The sequence below is a fragment of the Triturus cristatus genome, chromosome 4_2 (genome assembly GCF_964204655.1).
Source record: "Triturus cristatus chromosome 4_2, aTriCri1.1, whole genome shotgun sequence".
Classification (NCBI taxonomy): domain Eukaryota; kingdom Metazoa; phylum Chordata; class Amphibia; order Caudata; family Salamandridae; genus Triturus; species Triturus cristatus.
The window spans coordinates 635,454,305-635,479,321 of NC_140586.1; the positions used below are offsets into that span (position 1 = coordinate 635,454,305).

At 42.0% G+C, this 25,017-nt stretch overlaps 1 protein-coding gene across 3 annotated transcripts in view; it reads right to left on the bottom strand.

Moving 5' to 3' along the window:
• The window catches only part of IL12RB2 (interleukin 12 receptor subunit beta 2), a 462,597-nt gene that overhangs the window by 20,340 nt on the left and 417,240 nt on the right, over nt 1-25,017 (bottom strand). For all 3 annotated transcript variants that reach the window (XM_085602320.1, XM_085602321.1, XM_085602322.1), the window contains one exon: nt 22,202-22,301. In XM_085602320.1, the coding sequence (XP_085458446.1) occupies nt 22,202-22,301 (100 nt within the window). The remainder of the gene's footprint in view (nt 1-22,201; nt 22,302-25,017) is intronic.

Here is a 25,017-nt window from a genome sequence, read left to right on the forward strand (position 1 = left end):
GGAGAGTCCTCTTAGGCAGGTTGACCCTGATTTTAGAAAGTAAGGGTATTTTATCTAACGCACAATATGGCTTTAGAGCCAAAAGAGGAACCTTAGATCAGTGCCTAAACCTAGAATTAATTTTAAATAAATACGTGATCGCCAAGGGGGGTTCATTGTACATGGCCTTTATGGACCTCTCCTCAGCTTTTGACCTGGTAAACAGGCCGAAGCTGTGGGGGATCCTTTTGGCCATGGGCATTGACCCCCCTTTGGTCGCATATTTAGCTGAGTTACATAAGGATTTTGTGACTTCGGTTAGAGTCACTAGGGAAGGAAGATGTACCTGTCACTTTAGGTCAGAGAGGGGGGTGAGGCAAGGGTGTATACTCGCACCTCTCCTCTTCACCTTATACATTAATAACCTTGAGGCAGTAATGTCAACATCCCATAGTGACATTCCGCGCGCAGGTGAGACAAAAATACCTGTCCTCCTGTACGCGGATGATGCCGTTCTTTTGGCACGCTCTGGAGTCGCGTTGAAAAAACTTCTTTTATCTTTTGAAGTTTTTATGTCATCTCTGGACATGAAAATTAATACAGAAAAATCACATGTAATGATTGCTGGACCAGCCGGTAGGAAAAGAAAGTCGCTAACTTTTTATTGCGCAGGGAAGGAGGTTAAGAGAGTTCCTTCTTTTCCTTATCTAGGTGTAACTTTTGATGAAAAGGGCACTTGGGGCCCCCAGCTTTTGGTCAAAAGCAGCGCTGTCGCTAGAGCGGCCGCAGGGCTGCTAGGCTTTGCAAAAAAACTGGGCGCACGCCCTATGGAAAGTATCATCAAAGTTTACAAAGCAAAATGTTTGTCAGTTGCCCAGTATGGCTCTGTTATTTGGGGATACACTAATTCGCTTAAAATACAGAACGTAGAAAATCAATTTCTGAGATCTCTGCTTTCTGTTCCCCAATCAACCTCGACTTTTGCATTGCATACAGAGCTTGGCTTGGGCTATATATCTGACACTCTAAAATTAGCCCCAGTGATTGGATGGCTAAAAATCTGGCTCAACCAGGAGCTTACTTTAAACCACATTGTTTTAAAAGATTGTTTAGCCCTGGATAGAGCCCTTAACATCCCTTGGGTAAGATACGTGAAAACTCAGCTTACTTTAGCAGGTCGCCCGGAGCTCTTCTCATCCCCAGATGGAATAGTCTATGAAGACTTAAAATTAGTCAATAATATCTTGACAAATTTATATGCCCTGGAGAGGGAAGCAATAGAGTTAAAAAAACCCATGGTAAGGAAATACTGCATGCTTACCTCCGTTTCAGGAATGGAACCATACCTTCTTTTGGTAACAAACCCTTACCACCGTTTTCTCCTAACGAGATTTCGTTTTGATTTAATTCATTTTATATTGGGCAATTTTAGAACCTGGACTAGACCTGATGATGCTGAACCTTGCGACTGCGACCATTTCTCAATACAGGATACGATGCACTTTATTATGTTTTGCGGTCATTATATCGAGATTAGAAAAAAATATTTGTTCCCTATCTTGCGTCCTCAGGGATTCATTCAGGTAAAACCAGCCTTGCTGTTTTTGCAACATCTTCCTAACACGAAAGTAGCTTTTTCTGTTGCCAGTTTTCTAGTTGCAGGTGCACGTTTAAATAAGCACCGTACAAGGCATGGGCACTTTATCGCTGAAAAATGAATTTCCTCTTTTCTCATTTATTAGAATGAGTTGTGTTTTATTAAACCCTTCTTTTTATCTTTTTAAATATTTATGTATGTCCTATTGTAAAATTTAGTGTTTTTATCATGTCTGTTTGTAAACATTTTTTGGATCTGATGAAATGGTGATATGTATTTTTGCTCGTTCTTTTATGATTTTTAATAATCGAATGAAGATAATTGACTGACTGACAATAGCGTCCTTACAGTCCAGCTGCATTGGCAACACTAGGGAAAATGGGGGGAGTAGGGAAACCAAGTCCAAGTTTGATGCAATCAGACAATGACAAGACAGCAATTGGAGTATTTAAACCAAAACAGCAATTGGTGAAGACAGGGGTACATGCGATCACAAAACTCCGCCGGGGTAGAAGCATTAGCAATGGAAAACAACCTAGACAACATGGACTCCATCCAATACACTAATTGAGTACCCAAAGCTATAGGAGATTGAGCTTCAAAAGGGCACCCCAATAGGCAAATTCTGTTTTAAAACCTCACCCCAGGAAGAGATTTGATATAAGAGAACGCAAACAGCATTATAAATTTGGACTTGGACGAGCCAGGAATGTTAGCCGAAACAGTTTCTCAATCAAAGGACAATGCTCTCTTGCAAACTTCTTGGAAACGAAGGGCTAAATACCCACAGCAGTGGCCTGACACAACAACATGATACAACCACCCGTAGGAACATGAGACATTAAAAAGCGTCATTGCTCTGATGCAATTTAACAAAGAAGGCTAAGAACTCCCACCCAAAGCTATGAGAAAGGAAACGCAAGTGATATTTATGTCATCCAGCCTTCAAGATCCACAATACCAAACGAAACTTATCCAACATGTCGAGGATCAATGCCTCTCATACAAGGCAGATGTGCCCATCCCTGGTCAAGCGAAAGACAAAATCTCTGAGCCTCAAAAAAAAAAAACATGCCATCAGCCCAAATGTAAAAACAAAGGGTGGCAACTCAAAAGTAAATTAAACAATTTTACTACTAAAACTCACAGTAAGTACACAGCAGAAATTGCCATCCTAACTAATAAGGACACAGTGCAAAATAACCAGCCACTGAATCAACCAAAAACATTGTGCTTGACCCAATAAATTCAAATGACTACCCTATGAAACCCATCTATGGATACTTCCATCAAGGAAAACAATGCACCCAAATCCATGAAAAAAGCAGACAAGAGGAAACGTGCTGGGAAAATGGACAACAAGCAGGATGAAACAACCACAAAAAACCCAATGCGGGAACCAATACAACTAGTGAAATAACACGGCCAGAAGCCAGATTAAGAAACAGAAATGCAGACACATCAGTGCTCTAGAACACTCAAGATTAACCTTAGCTGTCCTGGGAAACGCCATGGCAGAAACCGCTTGTTTTGGGATTCTTTTGCAGTCACAGAATAGACGCCAAATATATGCACTGGAAATCATGTCTGACCCACCAAATCTACCAGCTGTACAGGATAATATCTTAATATTTTGGCTGACATCAGAAATTTTGCCATCTACACTTTTCAAAGGAACAACACCAAGAGAGGGCAAGAGTTATCAACAAACAAAGTATACTGAGAGCGTGATTATGAGCTAAGACGTTATTTATCACCCCTGATAAATAACGACACCACTGGGTACCTTTTATCGGGTTCATGAGGAACAACATGCAGATGTTGGTTTTCAATGCACCAAAATCCACATTATACGGTGCAGACCTGCACCTGCAGAAATGTAATGAAGGTTGTGGTATTTAACACATTCGATATTTATAGGATGCATTAAATACCTTCAAGCTCATAATTCCGACCCATGTGTAAACAGGAGTTTATGTATGGGTCGGAATATTTAGATGGGAAAATCTGGGCAGAGAGTAATAAAAAGAAACAATCTCCAAACAGTGTGAAGGTTCACATTGGATGGCACAGATGGAAACAACAACGTGATTCTCATGGACAAGTAAAACCTCATAGATTACATGGTAAAAAAAAAGTGCAAATCCCCTTTCTAAAACCGGAACTGCTACCATGAGCAGCAATAAGAAACTACCTTCAGGGTTTAATTTTGCTAGCAAACAAGTAGCCAAGGAGGTGAAACCAACATCAAGAAACCAACAGGTACAGACTTTAGAACAAAATGATAACCAGAAAGCCTGCAAGCACCCAAATGAAAATAAAACATTGAATAAAGAAGCTGTTACGGGCAGAAAGAAAGGGTAGACATCTCCAAAACACTCACCTCCCACAAAAAACACATTACGAAAAAGGTAGAGTCACTACAAACAAAAGGTCTGATAGACTAGCAGCCAGTTACGAAGAGACAAGGGCAGTTTTGTCAAAATGAGGCAAGAAAGCAACCATCCTGTCATCAATGTGGAGGTATTCTGCAAAAATGAGGTGGCTCAGATCTAACTGACTTCCTTAAGCACCATGAAATGTTGGTACCAGAAACATGGGCTGCATTATTGAAGGAGATCCAAGGCTATATTAAATACGCAAAGTGTGCGCTATCACTCTGCTCAACAAATCCATTCTGCGGATAATAATTGGATAAGCACTGTAGAGAAGAAAGGAGGATTACATCAAACTTGGAGATGCAAATAAGAAACAAGCTGAGTCAAGCCCTTCACACTTATATGTGGTGACTTTAATAACAAGATGGGCTAATGGGCAAATTACTCAGAGTCGACACTCCGACTAAAATGGGCACGCTTTCCTATTTTCAGTTTCTATTTTTTGTGAGTTCCAGTAGGTTTCTTTCAGAGTTTTCCAATGTTTTTAAAAACTGAAAGAATCAGTGGTTATCAGTGCTTACTCCTTGTTTGTCCTTTCAAGGTGGTGTTTTCCAGTGCTTATACAGAAATCTGCTTTTATTTCCTTTATTACCTTGATCATTCAATTGATCAATTATTCCTCTTTCCTTTCCTACTCCTAACTCCATTATTCAAACATTTCCCTTGAATTTGCATTTAAAAGTTACTTTTTATTATATATTTCGCCTGTCTAATTTCCCAGTACTCAACCCCTCTTTCTAGAAGTCCAGTCCCATCCCATGAAGAAGGTGTGCATTGATGGATATATCTTTGTTCCTCATTAAGATTTGATTCTAGCAGATGAAAGATTAATGGTGGGCATTTAACAGAACTCTGTACTTCATGCAAATGCCATAGGACTGCAGAATGAAGATTTTCTACTTAGGTCAAGAGGTATATATATTGTGGAATGCTTAGTGCTCGGTTGTTGGAAGCTGGTGTCACACTGTCCTGCTCTTTGCCTTGAGACACCAAAAAATACCTGGGCTGATAAATGTATTATAACTGTCTGATCTTGAGCCTGTTCTGGGAGAAATCTGCTAAGGCTTTAACAAGGAATTAACATTAGCTAACAACAACTGTTAGCTACATGGTCGCTGGTGGGGATTGGGTTTGGGGGCCAGTTGCTTTATGTAAATGCAATGCAAAAACAGCAGTCGATGGACAGAATGCAGAACAATGTCATACATTCACCCCAGTACAGAGATCTGGGCCTAAATCCATAATTTTTTTGCTCACCATGCCATTCCAGTTTGAACCCAGCCATATGCAAGTCAGTCTTGACCCTGTGCCTCATGGGAACAGTCGAGTCCGAACTGCCAAACCAGGTCCTCCCTGGACTGGAAACAAGCATCCTAGGACCGGTTTCGGGGTTTCACCTCTCTTCAGCTAGGATAGCTTGATTCCAGTGGCATGGAGAGCACGGGACCCATGTCTGGGCATACTCGTCCCACTCCGGGTGACAAATGCAAAAACTACAGTTGATGGACAGAATGCAGAACAATGTCATACATTCACCCCAGTACAGAGATCTGGGCCTAAATCCATCGTTTTTTTGCTCACCATGCCATTCCAGTTTGAACTCAGCCATATGCAAATCAGTCTTGACCCTGTGCCCCATGGGAACAGTCCATCCCGAACTGCCAAGCCAGGTCCTCCCTGGACTGGAAACAAGCATCCTAGGACCGGTTTCGGGGTTTCGCCCCTCTTCAGCCAGGATAGCTTGATTACAGTGGCATGATTTACCCACCGTCAAATTAGGATGTTGGTGGGTACCGCGGCGGACGGAAAGTCCATCCGCCGCTTTTCCGCCAGAGTCAATCGCACCGATTACCTGGTGGATGGAGCAGGGCCACTAATATGGTGGCGGTGCCTAGCAGGCACCGTCAGCCATATTCGGATATGGGTATTAAGGAGGCCTTTCCATGGTTATCACGCAATACCATTACCAAGCATTCTTAACAACATATATGCCTTTACAACAAATTACTTTACCACGCAAACTTTTACAGTTCAGTTACGTTCAGTATTTTTAGAGATATTTAATTTGAAAAAAAATAGATATCTGGGGACTTGAGTCCTTGCAGTGGACTTGCGGATCCTACTGAACTTTTATTGGCTGCTAACACTTCAAACCAGGAAGTGTTGGCAGCCATCTTGTGACTCAGCTTGAACCGAGTCACTGAAAAGAACGTTAAAAAAACGAAGGGGGCAGGGTAGAAACCCCCTGAACCCCTAGGCCTCCTGACAGGGCCCAAAACAACATCTGTTTTTAACTTTTTCATTGGAATCCGCAGAGCATAATGAAAAAAAAACGAAGTGTTGGTTCCCGTGCTTTGTTAGTTATTGGCCCCTGGGTGGGCCAGGTCTCAGGGGCATTTGTGTAATAAGGGACGGGGGCACACGGGCCCCCACCCTCCTGGGGATTATTATTGCCCTGGGGACCACCAACTCACCAGAGCTTATTGCAGTATAAACGGGGAAACAAGCTGGGGCAAATATAAATAGGGGAGGCCTCATGAACCCCCGGTGCCCCGGGGACCACAACCTACCTGGGGCTCATGTCTTTACTAAATATGGGGAGTTGCACGGGCCCCACTGCAGCCCCGGGGGCCGCCACCTCCCCAGGGCTTTAATTTTAAATAATGCGGGCCACATGGACCCTCGCCACCACCCCGGGGCTTTTGCTAAATTCAAAATTAAAGCAAGGAGGTGGGCCAGCTCCTGCTATGTCCCAGGATGACCACCCTTTGGACATAGCTGCTTGCTATGGCTTGGCAGAAGCTTTACCGCTCCCGCCACGCCGTAGCAAAGTGTGCTCCGCTTCTAGCAAGCGAGAGCAGAAAAAATGCTCTCACGTGCTAGAAGCAGAGCACAATTGCTTTGACAGAGAGGTAGCTGTATGTTCTGCAGCTCCCTCTGTGTCAAAGCAATGCCGGCTCTTGCATGTGGGCAGGGAGCCGGCAAGGACCGCAGGGTCCTTCAGGCTACACCAGTGGTCCCAGTGGTGAGTGGGTGCCCTGAAGGCACCCACTTTAAATGGCCAGGCCCCAGGTGATGGGAACCCCGGGGGCCACTTCGGCCCAGGGTGGGGGGCCACGCAGTCCCGCTCCCCCACCTGCAAATGGATAGGCCACAGGGCCTTTCTCCCCTGTTTTAAAATAAAAATAGAAAATAAATAAAAAAAGGAGGGCTTCTTGGCCCCTGTATGTGGTTGCTTAAGTGGGTGAGTGAGTGTGTGAGTGCTTGAATGGGTGAGTGAATGGCTGTGTTGAGAGGCTGTAGGGGTGAGTGAGTGGGTGTGTGAGTGACTGTGTAGGTAATTAAGTGGGTGTGTGAGTAGCTGTATGGCTGAGTGTCTGACTTTGTGAGTGGCTGTACGGGTGAGTGACTGGTTGTATGAGTGGCTGTATGGGTAAGTGAAAGGTTCTGTGAGTGGCTGTATGAGTGAGTGGGTGTGTAAGTGCCTCTATGGAGTGAGCGGGTGTGTGAGTACTGGCATGGGTCTGCGAATGGGTATGTGAGTAGTCGTGCATGTGTATAAGTGGTCATACAGGAGGTTATATGGGGTGTGAGTGGGTGTGTGAATGGTTCTGTGGATGTCACTGACCATGTCATGAGTGAAGTAATATGTGAGGTCCTAAGCAGTGCATTGCAGGGACGTAAGTTATAGTTAGCTCAGGTAACTATAACTGCTGGATTTCACTGGTTTTCTAAGAGTCAAACCTTAGCCAAACTATAACGTTCCTGTAACCTTTGTTTTTGGCTTTATACTTACCTGCAAAACACTTAATTTTCATTGTAAAGGCATGCATGGTAAAAGTTTGCGTGGTAAAGGCATTTGAGTTGTTAAGAATTTCTTGTAGAGACATGTGTGGTAATGGCATGCATCCCCAAAGCCATATTTTGTGGCTTACCAAAGCCAGAATGAGTCCTAGCTGTAGCATCCATCACAGAGGAGGGCTTAGAGTTAGGACTCTGCACTTACACTGTTTGATACCCAAGAGCATCAAAGCAGTTAAAGTGAGGCAAAACCTTTCTGTTTACGTTCTGGTTTCTCTTAGGAACCAAATATTCCCTTTGGTGGTGTTTCATTGGTTATATTTGGTTTAACTGGAAACCAGAAAGCCTAACAATAGCATAAGACATAACCCTGCTGCCCTATAGACTTTGAGAAAAAAGGCACAAAAGGAAAGTACCTGAAATCCTTTTGTATAAGAAACGACATGACAATAGCTGATAATTCATTTGGGAATTACAAATATTGAATGCCTACCTTCAATGCCTGGGAAGCAACATCAGTGTAATCGATTGCATGCTTCTAAGAGCAGAAGTTTGGTATACTATGCCCACAGCTGAATAAAGTGGAGACTGGCGAGTAATACCAATACCCTACACTTGGGCATCAAAGAAACATAGCAGAAGCGGACACCTGAAACACATGAGCACAACAACATATGAGAATTGGATTCCAAAGTGAGGGTCTGATGGCACAAGGATATGGAATTAAAACTGGAAGAATGGGGCAATGAGTCAGAAGCGGAAGCCATTGTATCATACCTACTGTACGTGCTCACACTCCACGAAAGATGGCTGGCAAATTATGAGAATTTGCTATCCTCAATAAAACATGGTCACAAAATACCTATGTGAAAAGAGACCAAGAAGCACAAAGAAAACAAGCAGGTTGTGCTTTGTGGTTTTACAAGGCGTACGCAAATAAAAGAAGATCTTGAGTGCCTAGTTCAAACTACAGCATGTACAAAGGAAATCAAAATGTCCAGAATGGGCTACTAAGCCTTATTCAAGCATAATAATGAAGAAATAATGCCGTAAAACTGGAATAAGAAAAAAACAGTAAACAGGAGGGTCTGAGGGATCACACAACCAGCCTGGACCAGTCCCCCTACTAAGTAATGAATAAACAAAAGAGTCCAGGGGTATGAAACTATAAAAAACGACAAACTCAACAGACCAACACAAGTAGGCAATGAAACTCAAAGAACCTGAGTGAAAATATTCTAGAGCCAAGTCTGAAAGTCCTCAAAAAGAGGACATAATCCCATCACCCACCGAAGTGGCATGCTTCATCATATGGGATCTCCTCTCAACCAAACCTGGTTTGGCTGAGGAGCTACTACTCCCAATGTACAACTAAGGGAGGAGCTCACGGATGTTTTAATCTACGCTGATGGAAAAGGATCTCCTAAAGATCGATGAAGATAGCCTAAGTCGGGTGAAAAACTAAAGTGCAGTGTAGAAAATAAGTGATTTAAAATTGACTACGGGAACTTCAAAAAATTTTATTAGGAATATCCCTGTGTCAATATTAAAAGCAGAGTAGTGGCGCAGCTTGGCCAATTCACCAAACGCACTTACAATGAACCAAGAAAACGGTCTACATGTTTCAGCCTAACACGATCCACAAGTTACGATCAAGGCTTTCATCAGGAACACAACAACAAACTACTGCAACTGCAAAGGAGTGCATATGACACTCATGTGACCTAGTGTCTCAATGATAATAGAACGATACAACCTTGTACCGCAGGATCTATTTCAAACATTTGTGGGATCCTACCGGTCAAGAAGGTAAGTACCTGCATCGATAAAGTGAAAAACATACGTAAGTAATAATTAATGACTCAGCAATGAAATTCAAACAGATTCAGGCCCACAACAACTCAGCCAATTGGACTGCTACATATCAGTCTTACCCGTAATTAAATCGGGACTGCGCCTGCCGCTCCTGGTAGCAACTCAGGGCGTGAGGCAACGCTCTGTAAAGAAGATAAAAATAGCGTATAGTACATTGTCTGCACAGCAACCGAGAAGTGACTAGACATAGAAAACGTCCCTATTTCTACCAATCAGAATGCAAACTACAGCTCTACCCAAAGTGGGAGAGAACTGACTGGAGAAATAGAACCTTTACTCTGCCGCTACACAGTAAGCATTCCTGACTTAGTGAGCAGGCCGGTAATAGCAGGAGCTAGAAAGAGAGTACCAGAAACTCTCAAGATATACATCACCTGCCCCTCTCAGCACAAAACCATCCGTACCGATAAAGATACCGGATAAGTGGTCACCTCAGCATGAATAAAGATAAAGGGAATCAAACCCCCATATTGCGGGGGCATCGTTATGTGCCACATCTGGATTTGTGATGGCCCCTTTAGTACTAGTAGCTAAACGCTGGGGTGTTACTGGATGAACAAACCCAAACTCTTAGAAAAGCACAAGCAAAAGGTGCTAAAATATCGTGCATTGAGGCACGAAGTTTCGTATGACAACCTCTGAAATTCTAAGCTAATATCGCCGCTAGGACACTAATAGTCCAATCGATCGCTCAATAGCAACTTCCTTACGGCAAGCAAAGCAGTATTCCATGTTGTCAGTACCATCCCTCAACTCGGTGTTTGGAATAAACCCCTCTGAAATTACAGGTCAATAACGTCACATGGGCAGTACTAATGCAAGAGGTAGCCCATGCGACCAACCAAGACAGCAAAACGCGCTGTTTGTACTGACGAACACGGGCAGCACTTGAAACAGCAAGATATTTAGAAGTCTCATCTTATTGTAAACTTCACAAAATATCGGACAGTCACCGAAGCAGATGTTCTATCAGCCCTGAAACGGAGTAGCCTACCTCTCCGTCGTTACTCCGGGCCTTCTTCGTGAGTGCAGACGGCAGCACCAAAACACTGGAACTGCCGATATTTAAAAGAAAGCTGCAACTAGAAACGTCAATTACCAACGTAACGTAAAACTGGAATGCCAGAAAAAAGCAGCCACAGAGACGGATTCACAACCTTCTAAAGGAATATAGGAGAAGGAACAGGTGCCAGAATAAACAAACTGGAGGCAAACATAACAGATGAAAACTGGACAACCTTGTTCACGGGGAGTCATCAATGTATTGAACACTTCATGCAGTGAACTACAAAATGTGATTCCCTCAGAAACCTTCACAAAAAATGAAAACACAGAGGATGACCTGGAAATATGAAGAGGGCAATTTGTGAACTCACAAGGGAAAAAGTTCCAAGTCAAAATGTGATCCCACCTGCATTCTACCAACTGGAAGGGTGAGTCCACATTTTGGTTCCTGTTTTCATCTAAATTTCAGAACTCCAGGCCAGCCCTCCCTCTTGGTGGATCTGCATAAACCTCTGTACAAAAAGAGCCCCAAGAATGATCCAAAATAGACCAGTCTTTAGACTTAACTGCTATGGTAGAATAGATAGATGACCAAAACATACCCTAAACAATCTAAGGCAGACTCGGACAAGGGCTTTCCACCAGGTCTTTGTTTTCGCCCGCATAATACGCAAATGCAGTAAGGTAAAAGGTCTGTTACTCCATATGGCATTTTTGCATTTAACATAGCCATCAACCTGGTATCATGGAACAGATTATGGAGCAAACTGGCCAACATGGGCCTGGTGTCCAGTCTACTCTCTCCTTTAAAAATGCAAAACTCAGCAACAAGCTTCTAAGTAAGAGTAAACCAAAAAGGAATGATAGGCATGGAGTTCCAAACCTCTTCTGGAGTTAAACAAGGTTGTGTGCGCCCCGCTACTGGTCTAACTCTGCATGAATGATATTTTATAAAGGGATTTTGCCTGCCTTTCATGATGTGCCTGCCATCAAAGGCATAATGCCACTACAAAGCATCCTCAACAACGTATCACCACTACAAATAAGTTATGACAACTCATTTACGACTACAATGTGGTATGGTACAACGAGGTAAGGTACAATGCATCATATATATTACTTAAGGTTAAGTTATACTTAATTAAGTTATAGTTAGGTGAATAAGTCAGTGACAATGCTTTAAACAAAAAAAAACACAGAAATTCACCAGTTATAGTTAGCAGAACTAACTATAACTTGCACCCCCGCCATGTACTGCTTATGACCTCACATATTACATCACTCATGACATATTCTATGACATAATTTATGGCATTACTGATGACATTTCAAAGGACAAAATTGATGACATCACTGATGACATCACTGAAGATATCATCGAATGAGCGTGTAAGTTTGTTTTATAGCGTACTAGTGGCGGGTAACTATCATATTACTTGGCTACCTAATTTTGTACAGCTTGGGTCCAGCGAATGGCTTCAAGTGTTTACCAAACACATGTGCTCCTAATGCGTCATAGGTGTGTAGAGGTATTGAACATGTTTTAAATCTTTGTATTGACGAGTAACTCTGTGTGCGGATGACAGTTGATGGCTTGTGTTCAGCATGTTCCATGCAAGTTTTTTGGCTCTGAAGGGGTGGCTCCTCCACTAAGGGGAGCCTGGGTGCTTCCTGTTTTCAGAGAAGAAGCCAGCAAGAGGGTGGAGGACGAAGGAGAGGCGGCGGCTGGCAGGTAAGGGATTTTATTTTTACACTCCTCATTCCCCTCTTCCCCCTCCCCACACCACTGCTGCTTCCTAAGAGCAGCTGCCACAGTGGCTCTGCAGAAAAAGTTTTCAACAGGGCAAATAGTCTACATACTGCATACTAAGTATTGTAAGCAGCCTTGAGGTATTAAACAAAATTGTCTCAGCATGACAATTTCTACTTGACATAGAAGCCTGTGCGCACCAGGTACTAACCTATGTACATGTGCTTATTTTGCTTCAGAAGGTGGGTTATCTGTAACATTTTCACCACATTATGAAGGCTGCAAGTAGTATATTCTTTACACCTTCAGACCTTGGGTATTTTATGTAAATAGTCTCTCTTTGGACAAGTTTTATATTTTAGTGTACACTGTTCTTAGTAGATACTTTTTAATACTCTGTGATGTATTTCTCATCAGAGTTTCACTGTTTTCAAGCAGTGTAGTATGGAGAAATCTCCATAGAGAAAACACTGCTTGTCCACTTTTTCACTCATATCCACTTCATTTCTCAATGTAGGTTCAGTGACTGTGGGAGGTTAGATAGAGGTAAAGACTGTCAGTAGTAGGGCATTAGTTATGTAACAGGGCTTGAGTTGGAGGAACTTGGTTTTTACTGAACAGTTTAATACAGATTGAACACGTTGTGCAGTACGGGTTACTTACTCTTTTATCTATGGTTGATAGTCAACATGAAATTGGCTACCCATGAAGTGTATGGTAGAGGGTCAATGTTGCACATAACACAAGTTTGCTTACATCTATGGGGGTTGTATGCATGATAGCATTAAGGATGCTTAATATTATTCTGAGCAATTTTGCACTTACTTTCATAGCTCTAAAACCATATCCGTTTATGGAGCAATTTGTACAAGAGAAACTTGGGTGATGTCATCAGTGAAGTCAACAATGATGTCACCAGTGATGTCAAATGATGTCGTAGAACATGTTAAGAGTGACATAATATATGAGGTCATAAGCAGTGCATGGCGATGCCCATTATAACAGGTGAATTTCTGTGTTTTTTTGTTCAAAACATTAATGTTGTTACTGACAGATTCACCTAACTATAGAGTTACTTTAACCTTTGCCTTTTCAGAGAATTTCTAAGGTTTAAAAAAAAAAAAAAGATCTTTTTATCATTAGTAACATATGATAGCCCAATTAGCTGGATGCCTAAAAAACATAGACAATGCATGCAAAGCCTTGTAACAGGAGGGGGAAGACCGAGTGCCTTGGCTTTATGCTCGGAATAGTAAAATATCTGAAATCGGAAAGTAAAGAGGAAAACAAGCTATAGGGTTAGTCCACCACCAATAGTCCCAAATACAGATAGTAATAGAAGAGATGTCTCCTCACATGAGTACGTCGAAAGTGCCGGGGGCATGGGTGGGCATCATTTGGCGAATCTGGTGCCAGCATGGGTTCATCAAGAGGTGTGGAGTGTGCAGGATAGGTAAGTGTTCCAGATGGTTTTGAAAATGTGCAACTGGTCATTGAGTATGTAAATCAAACTTTGGTGAGAGGCCATCGCTTCCAGGATTGCTCTCCAGTTCACTAAAATAAGGGGTGTGGGTGATTTTCAGCATTGCCAGATACAGAGTTTCACCACTGCAAAAGCCCAGGTGAGCTATCGCTATTTGTGATTATCCATAGATAAGTCAGATGGAATTTGATGTAGAAAGTCTAGCTCGACCAAGGGTCGGCGGTCCAAATCACCAGGAGCCCCAGACCCCATTCCAGTAGCCTTGCATAAGGTCACAGGACTATAGTATGTGGATGATATTTCCCCCAGGTGTGTGGCATCTCCAGCAGATGTCAGAGGTCTCCAGACTCGCACAAAGTAGCTTACCTGGAGCCCAGTGCCATCCATTAAGAATTTTGAAGTCACTGAATTTCAATCATGATTCAAGGAGGTCCTAATCTTGTCTGGCCAGGAGAGTGGTCCAGGGTTTATCCGTCAGGACTGTTGAGAGGTATGGGAGCCAGCAAGTCAGTAGATGTTGGGACATTGGTTCAGGATACGGTGTTGTTATCAACACTCCATAAAGTCCTGAGATTAGCTTCCTGTATGCTCCCCATTTCTACAAATAGACATGGAGCACTGAGTCCTGTATCTCCTCCCGCTTCCTGTGATGAACTGATGTAATGCAACTCCGTAGTTGGTAGTAGTGCAGGCTGTCTGCTACTGGGTCTTAACATTGTATTTTTCAGACCATCCTCCTTCTTCTTCCTCTTCCTAAAAAAGGGGGTGGGTGTTAGGAAACCACTGAAAAATTTAGGGGGGACATATTTGTCTAAAATTATACAGATTCCAGCCAAAACCCTGATTTGGGAACTCAATTGTTTTTATATCGTTGGGAAAAGTGTAGAGGTCTTCTTGCTCATTCTCTCCTCTGTTGTCTATTGTCAACCCCATTGTTCCCAGACTCTGTGGAGGTATTACTCTTAGCTGACCCATCCCATGGGGAAGTACAGAAATGTCCAACCGTAACCGAGCTCAAGCATAGAGTAAGTCCTTTCATCAATTTAAGTGACTTAAATTTGACTGAGACACAGATGAAGGTTCTAGACAAAGGCTTAGGGAATGTCCCAACTATGAAACCAGATATATTTAAACTAAGGATTGAATTGCCAGATTTCTTTAGAAAAATAATGCTGAATACCTACGTTTTCGGAGCAGAAGAAGGTAGTGATACACCACAGGGAAAAAAAGGCTTATGGACAAAGTCTACGTTCACGCTGATGACATCACGCATGTCACTGGAAGTGCTAGCATTTGAGCAGCTGTTATAAGGGATATCGATAACCAAAGGATGCAAATCATAAAATCTACCATAATTTGAGCAAGAAAAAACAACAAACCTTGACAGAATTAGTAGATCTAGATATGATTGTAATCAAACCAGCAGACAAGGGAGGAACAATTGTAATTCTACAAAGGAACAAGTACAAGGGAGAATGTCTCAGACTCCTGAATGAGAAAGGAAATTACAAAATGTTACATAGGGACCCTACAAAGGTGGTTATGGAAGATATTGCATATATGGTAAATAAAACCAAGGAAAACGGAAGGATAACACAGCATGAGGCTGACTATCTTCACCAAAAGAATCCCTGGATCTCATATTTTTACATCCTCCTAAAAGTAAATAAAGGGAAAGCACCATCACTGTGTAAAATAATTGTGTCAGGTATTGGATCAGTAATATAAGCCAAATCAAAATATACAGAATTTTTTCCTAACACTTGGATCTATTAGAGGGGATGACTTTTGACCCACAGGGTGAGATTTTGATAACCATGGATGCAGTAGCCCTGAATATCAATATTCCACAGGATGAATCACTTAGCGTACTAGAATAACTATTTAAGGATGAGGATTGGGACCATATTTCACCCATTGAATGTGTCCTAGACTGTGGACAAATGGCAGTGACTAGGAAATATTTCCAATACGAGAACAAATATTTTTTCCAAATTCATGGTACAACAATGGGGAGCACATTTGCGTTCAGCGTAGTATGTCTATATATGCATGACTTCGAGACAAGACATGTCCTGGATGATGACAACGAATACCAAAAGCAAATAAGACTATGGAAATGTTACATCGATGATGGGCGAAAAAGAGTTCTGACCTTCGTAACACCCAAGGGATCTTCGTAGCTAGGGAAACCAACCTGTATTCGCTTATTAAAATGTATTTTGAAGTGTTTCATTTTCCAGGATGATAAAAAGTACTTTCCTTTACACAAAGATAATCAATTAGCGGGACATTAAATTAAGGTGTTTCTTGGTTGAGCTCTTGTCACCCACACTACTTCCCTGAGTAACCTATGAATGCTCTTTCTCACTACCCTTAGAATCAAGTGGGGAAATAGTTGTCCTTGGTACAGTTTGCAAAGCGATAGTGGAATGAGCCCCAGGTACCAGTTGAAAACTAGCACAACAAACAAACAGTTTCAGAATCCCAAGGATCATACGTGTACTTGAACAGGGCCATCCTAGGTTAATTATGCTACAAGGCTTTGCATAGTCACAGATTCACCGAATCGGGTCTACTGAGCATCAAATCCTAAGTGTATAAAAGGATAATGTTCAAAAAAAGGTTAACCATATAAATCTGAGACTACGACTTCACATTCATCTTTTAGCCCTCACCTTAAAATGCATTCCAAAATCTATTGAAAATAATATTTTAAATTCATATGTATTATTTTTGTTCTTGGTTTTCAACTGCCCTTCCAGCAAGAAGAATTAACACCAACTCCTACCCTTCTTACATCTCATTCATGTCCATCTCTTTCCTGAAATCCTTTCTCATTACCCCTCCACTTCCTGTCAAACTGTCTTAACACCAACCCTATGTCCTCCGTCCCTCAAAAGGGACAGTACAAAATATCCCCTTCATATTTCTTTCCTTATCTCCACTTCTCCAAACATCTATCGTTAGCCCCACTTAAAGCCAAACTTTGATTAAAATATATATGAACTCCTCTCCTTCCACCGTTCTATCTCTACTTCACCTCATCCTCAGCCCACCTCACACCTCTTCTCCTGTGCTCCTCCTTCTCTCTCTTCTGTTTTCCTCCCCTCCCCTCCCCAACATCCAGCTCACTTCTGTAAATACCAATATCCACCTCTCATTTCCTATTTTAAACTGATTGTACCTGCCCGCTCAAACTTTGAGATTTATTCATTGAAATGAGCGTGCCAAATTCCAAGTGACTCTTGGGCTTCGCCAGAATTACATAAAACACTGTTGAATCAATACAGAGTGAAATTATCAAAGATGTTTATTAAGTTGCTGGAATTCACCTCAGCCACCACTACTACGCTGCTTCTCCTACCAACTCCCAGCTGGCAAATCATTGTCCTAAAATTCTACCAAGCCTTCTAAACAGCACCAACCTGACATTCTAGGATGGAATATACTACAATGTATATTCCAGCTTCACTTGTAAGGTTATACACATTGTAAAACCAATTTGGACGAATACAGGCAAAGGGGATGCCTGCATCACTTGTATGGTTATGTACATTACTAAACAATGAAGAAGGAATACAGGCAAAGGAAGGTTATTTCATTTTGGAATCAAACTTCATAAATACATCTTCTTATCTTAACAACTAACTATCAAAACACAGCACACATTTTCTGCTTCCAACATAAATCAAATTAGAAAATCATTGAATAGAATAGAAAATAAAGGAACTCTGAATAAATTCTCTCTTCCTTCCAGTGCTGTATCATTAATTATCACACATAATCCATCAGATGCCTTGATTTCTTGCAACACTTCTCAATCCTCATCAAGTCAGTCTATACTATAGTCCTCAAAGCACTATACACTTCATTCCCTCTACCAACAGATCCCTCGCAACAGGGCTACTTTGCCTCCCTGTCTCCATTCTAAATTTTGTGATCATCTGTTTTGACAGCATTGTTAAAAACTTTATTTGGCTTCATAGGAGTCAAGAATTTAAATTGTAAATTTCCCTTTCTGGGATTTTTATTCTTACTGTATCACTGACCTCCACCACTGTCTTCTGGTCACTTTACGAGCATCAAAGATCTCTTTTCTCACTTTCACCTTTTCTTTTTCATCAACCTTCCAAACTTCTGTAACAACCGCAACACTCTTATCTTTCACCATCTTAGTGTTACCCCAAGATGGACATCTCCTGGCATTAGCTTTCCTCATGTGAAAAAGCTCAAAAGCAGTAATGCCCGTGGTGGAGTGAGGTGTCAATAAACAAATCTTCCCCTTCTTTTACAATTCTTTCTTCTAGCAAAAACTCTTGCTGCTTAAAATCTGATCCAGAAATCTAATCATATCACATGTCTCGACCAAACTGGTAATAGTGACTTCAGGCCACCGTACATACATATCTACTAGAGCAATGACATACTTATTTATACTATAAATTCTGATAGACCCTATGATGTCCAAAGCTACATCATTCCAAGGTTCCTTATGTAGGTTTTATGACCTTGGGCTGCAATTTACATGTTATGATTTTTCCACTATTTGCACATTCCACGCATTTTCTCACCGACCTTTCATTTCAAAGATCCATTTCTGGCTACCAATGCATACCTCTCCATCTTTCTTTGGACTTTGAAAACCATTGTGACTTTCATAGCCAATATCAATTACATTTCCCCTTAGGCTAACAGGAGTAATTCATCTTGTCCCACATGTTAGCAATCCTCCTTGAAGCAAAAGTTCATTTCTAACATTCCAAAAACCCTTAGATTGGTCTTGAAGTTTTGTCTTACTTTTCCCACTCAGGTTCATACACCTGAAAACATCCTGTAAATTAGAATAATTTTCAATTTTTTTAACTACTGTCCTTCCTTTATAATACCCTCACTAATTAAGCACACATCAAAGTCATCGTCATCATCATTATCTTCTTTCATATCTTCTGCATCATTCTTATCACTTATGAGACATGAGTAGCAATCTGCCAGATTGTGTACCTCATACATATGTTACCACAAACTGAAATTCCTCGGGGACACAACCCACTTTCTAATTCTCCCTGAAAATAGCTAAATTCCTTTCTTTTCAAAGACCCCCTTTAGAGGTTAATTGACAGTCTTGATTTCAAAGCTACTGCTGCAAACACATTTCTTTAACTTTCTTATCACCCAATAAACAGCTAAAGCCTCCTTCTCAATTACAGAATAGTTTAATTTGGCACCTTGCAATCTCGTAGAAATAACTAAAATAGTGCGCTCTGCACCATCTGTACGTTGAAACACAGCTCTCCAAATCTTCAAACTGGCATGTGTCATGAACACAGTGGCATGTCATGCAGAGTTATAGAGTGCACTATTACCCGGGAGGCTATACTGGTGCTGAGCAGGGGTGAGTCTAGGCACACCGAGGGCCTAGTGGGATTACTCAAAAAGCCAGGTCTTCAGCTTCTTGTGAAATTCAAGAAGTGAGGAGGAAGCTTTTATGTGTAGAGGCAGGTCACTCCATGTTTTAGAAGCAATGTAGGATAAGGCTCAGCCACCAGATCTGGTTTTCTGTATATGTCTGATTTGTACAAGTAGGAGTCTGGATGAGAAGAGGTGTCTTGAAAGATTGTGAAAGCAGATATGATTGTTGAAGTATTCTTGGCCAATGTTATGTCGTGCCTTAAAAGTGTGGGTGAAGAGTTTGAATTATGCTTGTTTGTAAATAGGGAGCCAGTGGAGCGCCTTCAGGATTGGTGTGATGTGAGTATGGCGTAGGAGGTTGAGAGTGATTCTAGCCACCAAGTTCTGAATGGTCTGCAACTTCTGGTGAGCTGTTTGTTGATTCAGGCATAGAGGGTGTTCCTATAGTCCAAATTGCTTGTGTGTAGGGCATGCATGATGGTTTTACTTGTGCTGATTGTGAGCTAGGTTCACAACTGTGTAGACTCTGGGCTTTTCCAAAACACAATTTCAGAATATGGAATTCCTCCTCACATTCTTTATCCCATTAAAAACAGCTCCTTTCTGCGACACATTCTCATTCTTTTAGTTGTCCCTGTAAAATTAGGTATGAACTTACTATAAAAACTCTGACATACCCTGGAATTTGACCACTGCCTCCTTGCAACAGGGCTTGGCATGTCACCAATTGTCTTTACCAGTTTCTGTATAGGTTCATTACCTATGAAAGTAATCTTGTGAACTAAAATATCATCTTGATAAATCTTCCCCCAATGCACTCTCTTCAACACATTTTCTGTGGCTTTCTGTAATACTGTAGCTGCCGAAATGAGGCCAAAATACACCCCAAGAAATTAAAAAGTGCCAAGCGGTGTCGCAAATGCTGTAAGATCCTAAGATTCATGATGTAATCTCACCTTGTGATATGCCGAAGTTAAATCTTGCGAAGAAAAGTGTGTTTCACTTTTAACACTGACAGTCTTTCTGTTGTATTCTGAGGTGGATAATGATCTACAGAAAAACACTTATTTAACTCGCACAAGCCAACACACAACCTAGCTTCACCATTGGTCTTGTGTGCCATCACCATGGAGGCAAGTCACTCTGTTGCTTTTACTTCCTCAATTATCGCATTACTCTTCAACTTTTCCAACTCTTTTCATGTGATGTCTTTTACCATAATTGTTCTGCATTCTGTCCATCAATAGTTCTTTTTTCATTTGGCACCCCGAGTGGGACGGGTATGCTCAGACGTGAGTCCCGTGCTCTCCATGCCACTGGAATCAAGCTATCCTGGCTGAAGAGGGGTGAAACCCCAAAACCGGTCCTAGGATGCTTGTTTCCAGTCCAGGGAGGACCTGGCCTGGCAGTTCGGGCTGGACTGTTCCCATTGGGCACAGGGTCAAGACTGATTTGCATATGGCTGGGTCCAAACTGGAATGGCATGGTGAGCAAGAAAATGATGGATTTAGGCCCAGATCTCTGTACTGAGGTGAATGTATGACATTGTTCTGCATTCTGTCCATCAATAGTTCTTTCTGCATTTGTCACCCCGAGTGGGACGGGTATGCTCAGACGTGAGTCCCGTGCTCTCCATGCCACTGGAATCAAGCTATCCTGGCTGAAGAGGGGTGACACCCTGAAACCGGTCCTAGGATGCTTGGTTCCAGTCCAGGGAGGACCTGGCCTGGCAGTTCGGGCTGGACTGTTCCCATTGGGCACAGGGTCAAGACTAATTTGCATATGGCTGGGTCCAAACTGGAATGGCATGGTGAGCAAAAAAACGATGGATTTAGGCCCAGATGTCTGTACTTGGGTGAATGTATGACATTGTTCTGCATTCTGTCCATCAATAGTTCTTTTTGCATTTGTCACCCCAAGTGGGACAGGTATCAGATGTGAGTCCCGTGCTCTCCATGCCACTGGAATCAAGCTATCCTGGCTGAAGAGGGGTGAAACCACGAAACCGGTCCTAGGATGCTTGTTTCCAGTCCAGGGAGGACGTGGCCTGGCAGTTCGGGCTGGACTGTTCCCATTGGGCACAGGGTCAAGACTGATTTGCATATGGCTGGGTCCAAACTGGAATGGCATGGTGAGCAAAAAAACGATGGATTTAGGCCCAGATCTCTGTACTGGGGTGAATGTATTACATTGTTCTGCATTCTGTCCATCAATTGTTATTTTTGCATCTTTTACCATAATAGGCACACTTTTGACTTTACCCACTTTATTTTCAGAGCCTTTTTGTTTTGTTTTTATTTTATGAATCTACCCATTAAGGCACAGCTGCCAATGTGACGAAGTTGAATTATTTCAGAGTGAAATTATCCAAGATATTTATTAAGTTAGGACTCCTACACTACTTCTCTTTCCAGCTACCAACTGACAAATCACAAGCCTGCTGTTCCATAGGGGTGGGCGAAGAATTCATCTCTGCCGGCGGAGTTGGCAGAGTTTTGCCCACTCCGTGCTCCGCTTCCGAAAAGTTTACGAGAGTTCTTTTCTCGTTCGCTCATTTGCGGGAAAGAATTTTGCAATAGATCTCCTACCGGCGAGATTTCTCATTCAGGGCGATCAAGCAGGTCGTGACCACTCGCATTGAGAAATATGCTGCTCACGTTGAGGAACCTGCTACTCGACTAGAATGTTTACTCTAGCGGCAGTGCCGTTCGCGCTGATTTTACAGCGCGGGACAAACATCTTGGGGCTAAAAATCAAGGTGAGCAGCACGACTTAACAGACTCCACCGCCGGCGGAACTCAGCAGAGCGTGGCTGCGTTTTTCCAGGACTTCTATGATGAAAGATACCACAACTGGCTTACCTTCGCAGACTGATGCTCCTTAGCCCATGTGCTATTAGCTGGGTCTGGGACAGGAATGCTGCACCACCTTGGCAAGATGATAGACAGGAGCGATAATATTCTAGAAAGAAATCAATTAAAATACAATTGGATTTTAACTATCACATGCTAGACTTTTAGAATCATCAGTCAATAGAAGAGAGGCTAATGATTTTATGAAATCCCTAATGCCTGTGGTGATATTGGTAAGGTATTTTTTTATTGACTGGTATGTGAAGGGTGAGTTTGTGGTCTATTGGTTGTACCTTGACTTTGTGTGCCAATGTCCTCAGGCTAAGATCAAGTTAAGTGCAGTAACTAACTCTCTACACTTGACAGAAGCTGTGATGCTTGGTGAAATTATAATGGGGTTGATGGAGCATAATATGTAATCTCTGCTGGGTTGAAGATGAAGTCTAAAAAATGCACATCACAAACATTTACAAAATGAAAATGCCACATACATTAGTCAACCCAAAAAATTAGGCCAGAGCCCAGAAAAGTATAGACACAGATAGTGCCTGGATTCCAAAGCACCTGCAATTGCTGTGTGAATGCACACCATATGCGCACAGCTGTGGGCACCACATTACCACTTTCAGAAAGAGCTCTATGTGGCAGCTCGGCAACAACATGAAAACTTCTGTGTGCAAAAGAAATACTAAAAACAGAACTAGAATGGGTAAGACCTTACATGCACAAGCATACACAAAACACTACCATGCAACAAAATACAATCAACTCAACGTATGCATATCACATTGCAGTCCTACGAATGGAAAGCAGCCGAGGTTCCAAAGATCAATACGGTACATGCATGTTCTCCAGGCAAATATTGTACACAAGGGGGTACATTTGCAAATGTTAGTGTAGGGTGTAACTCAGTTTTATACAGTCCTTGTGGCCCTTTATATTGTATAGTAAACAGTTGTCACATTTTGTCTCACATTTCACCATGCAAGTGCCTTCGTAGGCCTTTAGTAAGTCTACCCCAAAGTGTCACAAATCTCAGGTATGTATTCCACTTAAACAGCATTGCATACACTAACCACAAGGGCATTATTCTACATGCACTTTGAGACAAACTGTCCCACTCACACATAAAAATCATGTAAAACTAGGTGGTTGTTAGGGTGTCCAAGGGACCAGGATACAAACCTACCAGAAAGTATATAAGATGGATACAGAATTCATCAATACGATCAGGGAATTACTGACTTCATCATCAATTTGTCAGACTTCAATTCCACACCAACCCATGGATTTATGAGCAATTAATTTAATAATCATAGCGCCAATATCATCACATTCTACCAGGCGGATTCATGTCAATACTCTTTTCCAAGTCTATTTGCCAAGGAGTGGTAAATGAAAGCTGCATAGGGTACAGGTTACAAAACATTTGTCGTATGACATTGGAATAACACCACCTAACAACCAGGATACCAGCAGAGCACCATCCCATTGACTACACAGAATGCCCAAGCCAACTGAGCACAGCTTAAGGATTATGAAAATAACTAAAAGAACAGTATTAAAACTGCAGATTCCAATTCAGTCAACAACATTCTATGAAAGTCAACTAGATCTGTGCTCTTGTGTTAGACCTGTCAGCCTTAGGGTGGGCTTCTCCCTGACCTTTTGTCTGCTTGCCTTCAATTTTGCTGAATTTGTTTTAACTGGCCTTAGGACTGCTAACAGTGCTAAAGTGCTTGTGTTCACATACCTTAACATGATTTGATTGACATACACCTAATTGCATTATTTAATTTACTTGTAAGTCCCTTGTAGAGTGGGATACAATATATCCAGGGCCTGTAAATTAACCTGCTACCTGTGAGGTTGCGGCACTTATTGTGCCACCCACCAAAGTAGCACTCTAAAACTTGCCCTAGGCCTGCCATTGCAGCCTGAATGCAGTGTTACACATCCATGCCGACCTGGAATTTAAAACCCCTTGCTAAGCCTTAAACTTTCCTTTCATTACATATAAGTCACCCCCAGGTAGGCCTAAGGTATCTTATAGGGCAGGGTGCTATGCAATTAAAAGGTAGGACGTGCTTTTAGGTTTTACATGTCCTGGTAGTTAAAAACTCCAACACTAATTTTTCACTACTGTGATGCCTTCCCCTCTCATAGTGTAACATTGGGGATTCCTTATTACATTTAATAAGCTGTAATTCTTAATTGAGAGGAGGAAAGGAGGTAGTTCTGGCATGTTTAGTACCTTTGCAATTATAATAATATATCCTCTTTGTTAAACTTGGCATCTTTTGGCATGTTTATCCTGTCTTTTTGCTTTCTGTCCTCCAGTGTTAAATTGTTATTATGGATTGGTGTTGCCATGATTGGCAAATTCGATTTACTGGTAATGCCCTAGTAAAGTGCACTGAGTTTGCCAGGGCCTGTAATTAAAATGTTATTAGTGGACCTGCAGCACTGATTGTGCCACCCACAGGAGTAGCCCTGAAAAGGAATCTCAGACCTGCCACTGCAGGGTCTGTGCACAGTTTGTAACTGTCATGTCGACCTGACAAGTGCACCCACTTGCCAGGCCCTAACCTTCCCTTTTCTTAAATATAAGTCACTCCTAAGGTAGGCCCTAGGTACCCCTGTGGGCAGGGTGCTGGGCATGTTAAAGGTAGGGCATGTCTTGGTGTGTGTGACATATCCTGGTGGTGAATTACAGTGTATTTCGTTTTTCACCACTGTAAGGCTATCTGTCCCATAGGAAAGAATGGGAGTTTTACTTATAACATCTTATAAGCATAACTTCCCATGATGAGAAATGGAATTTA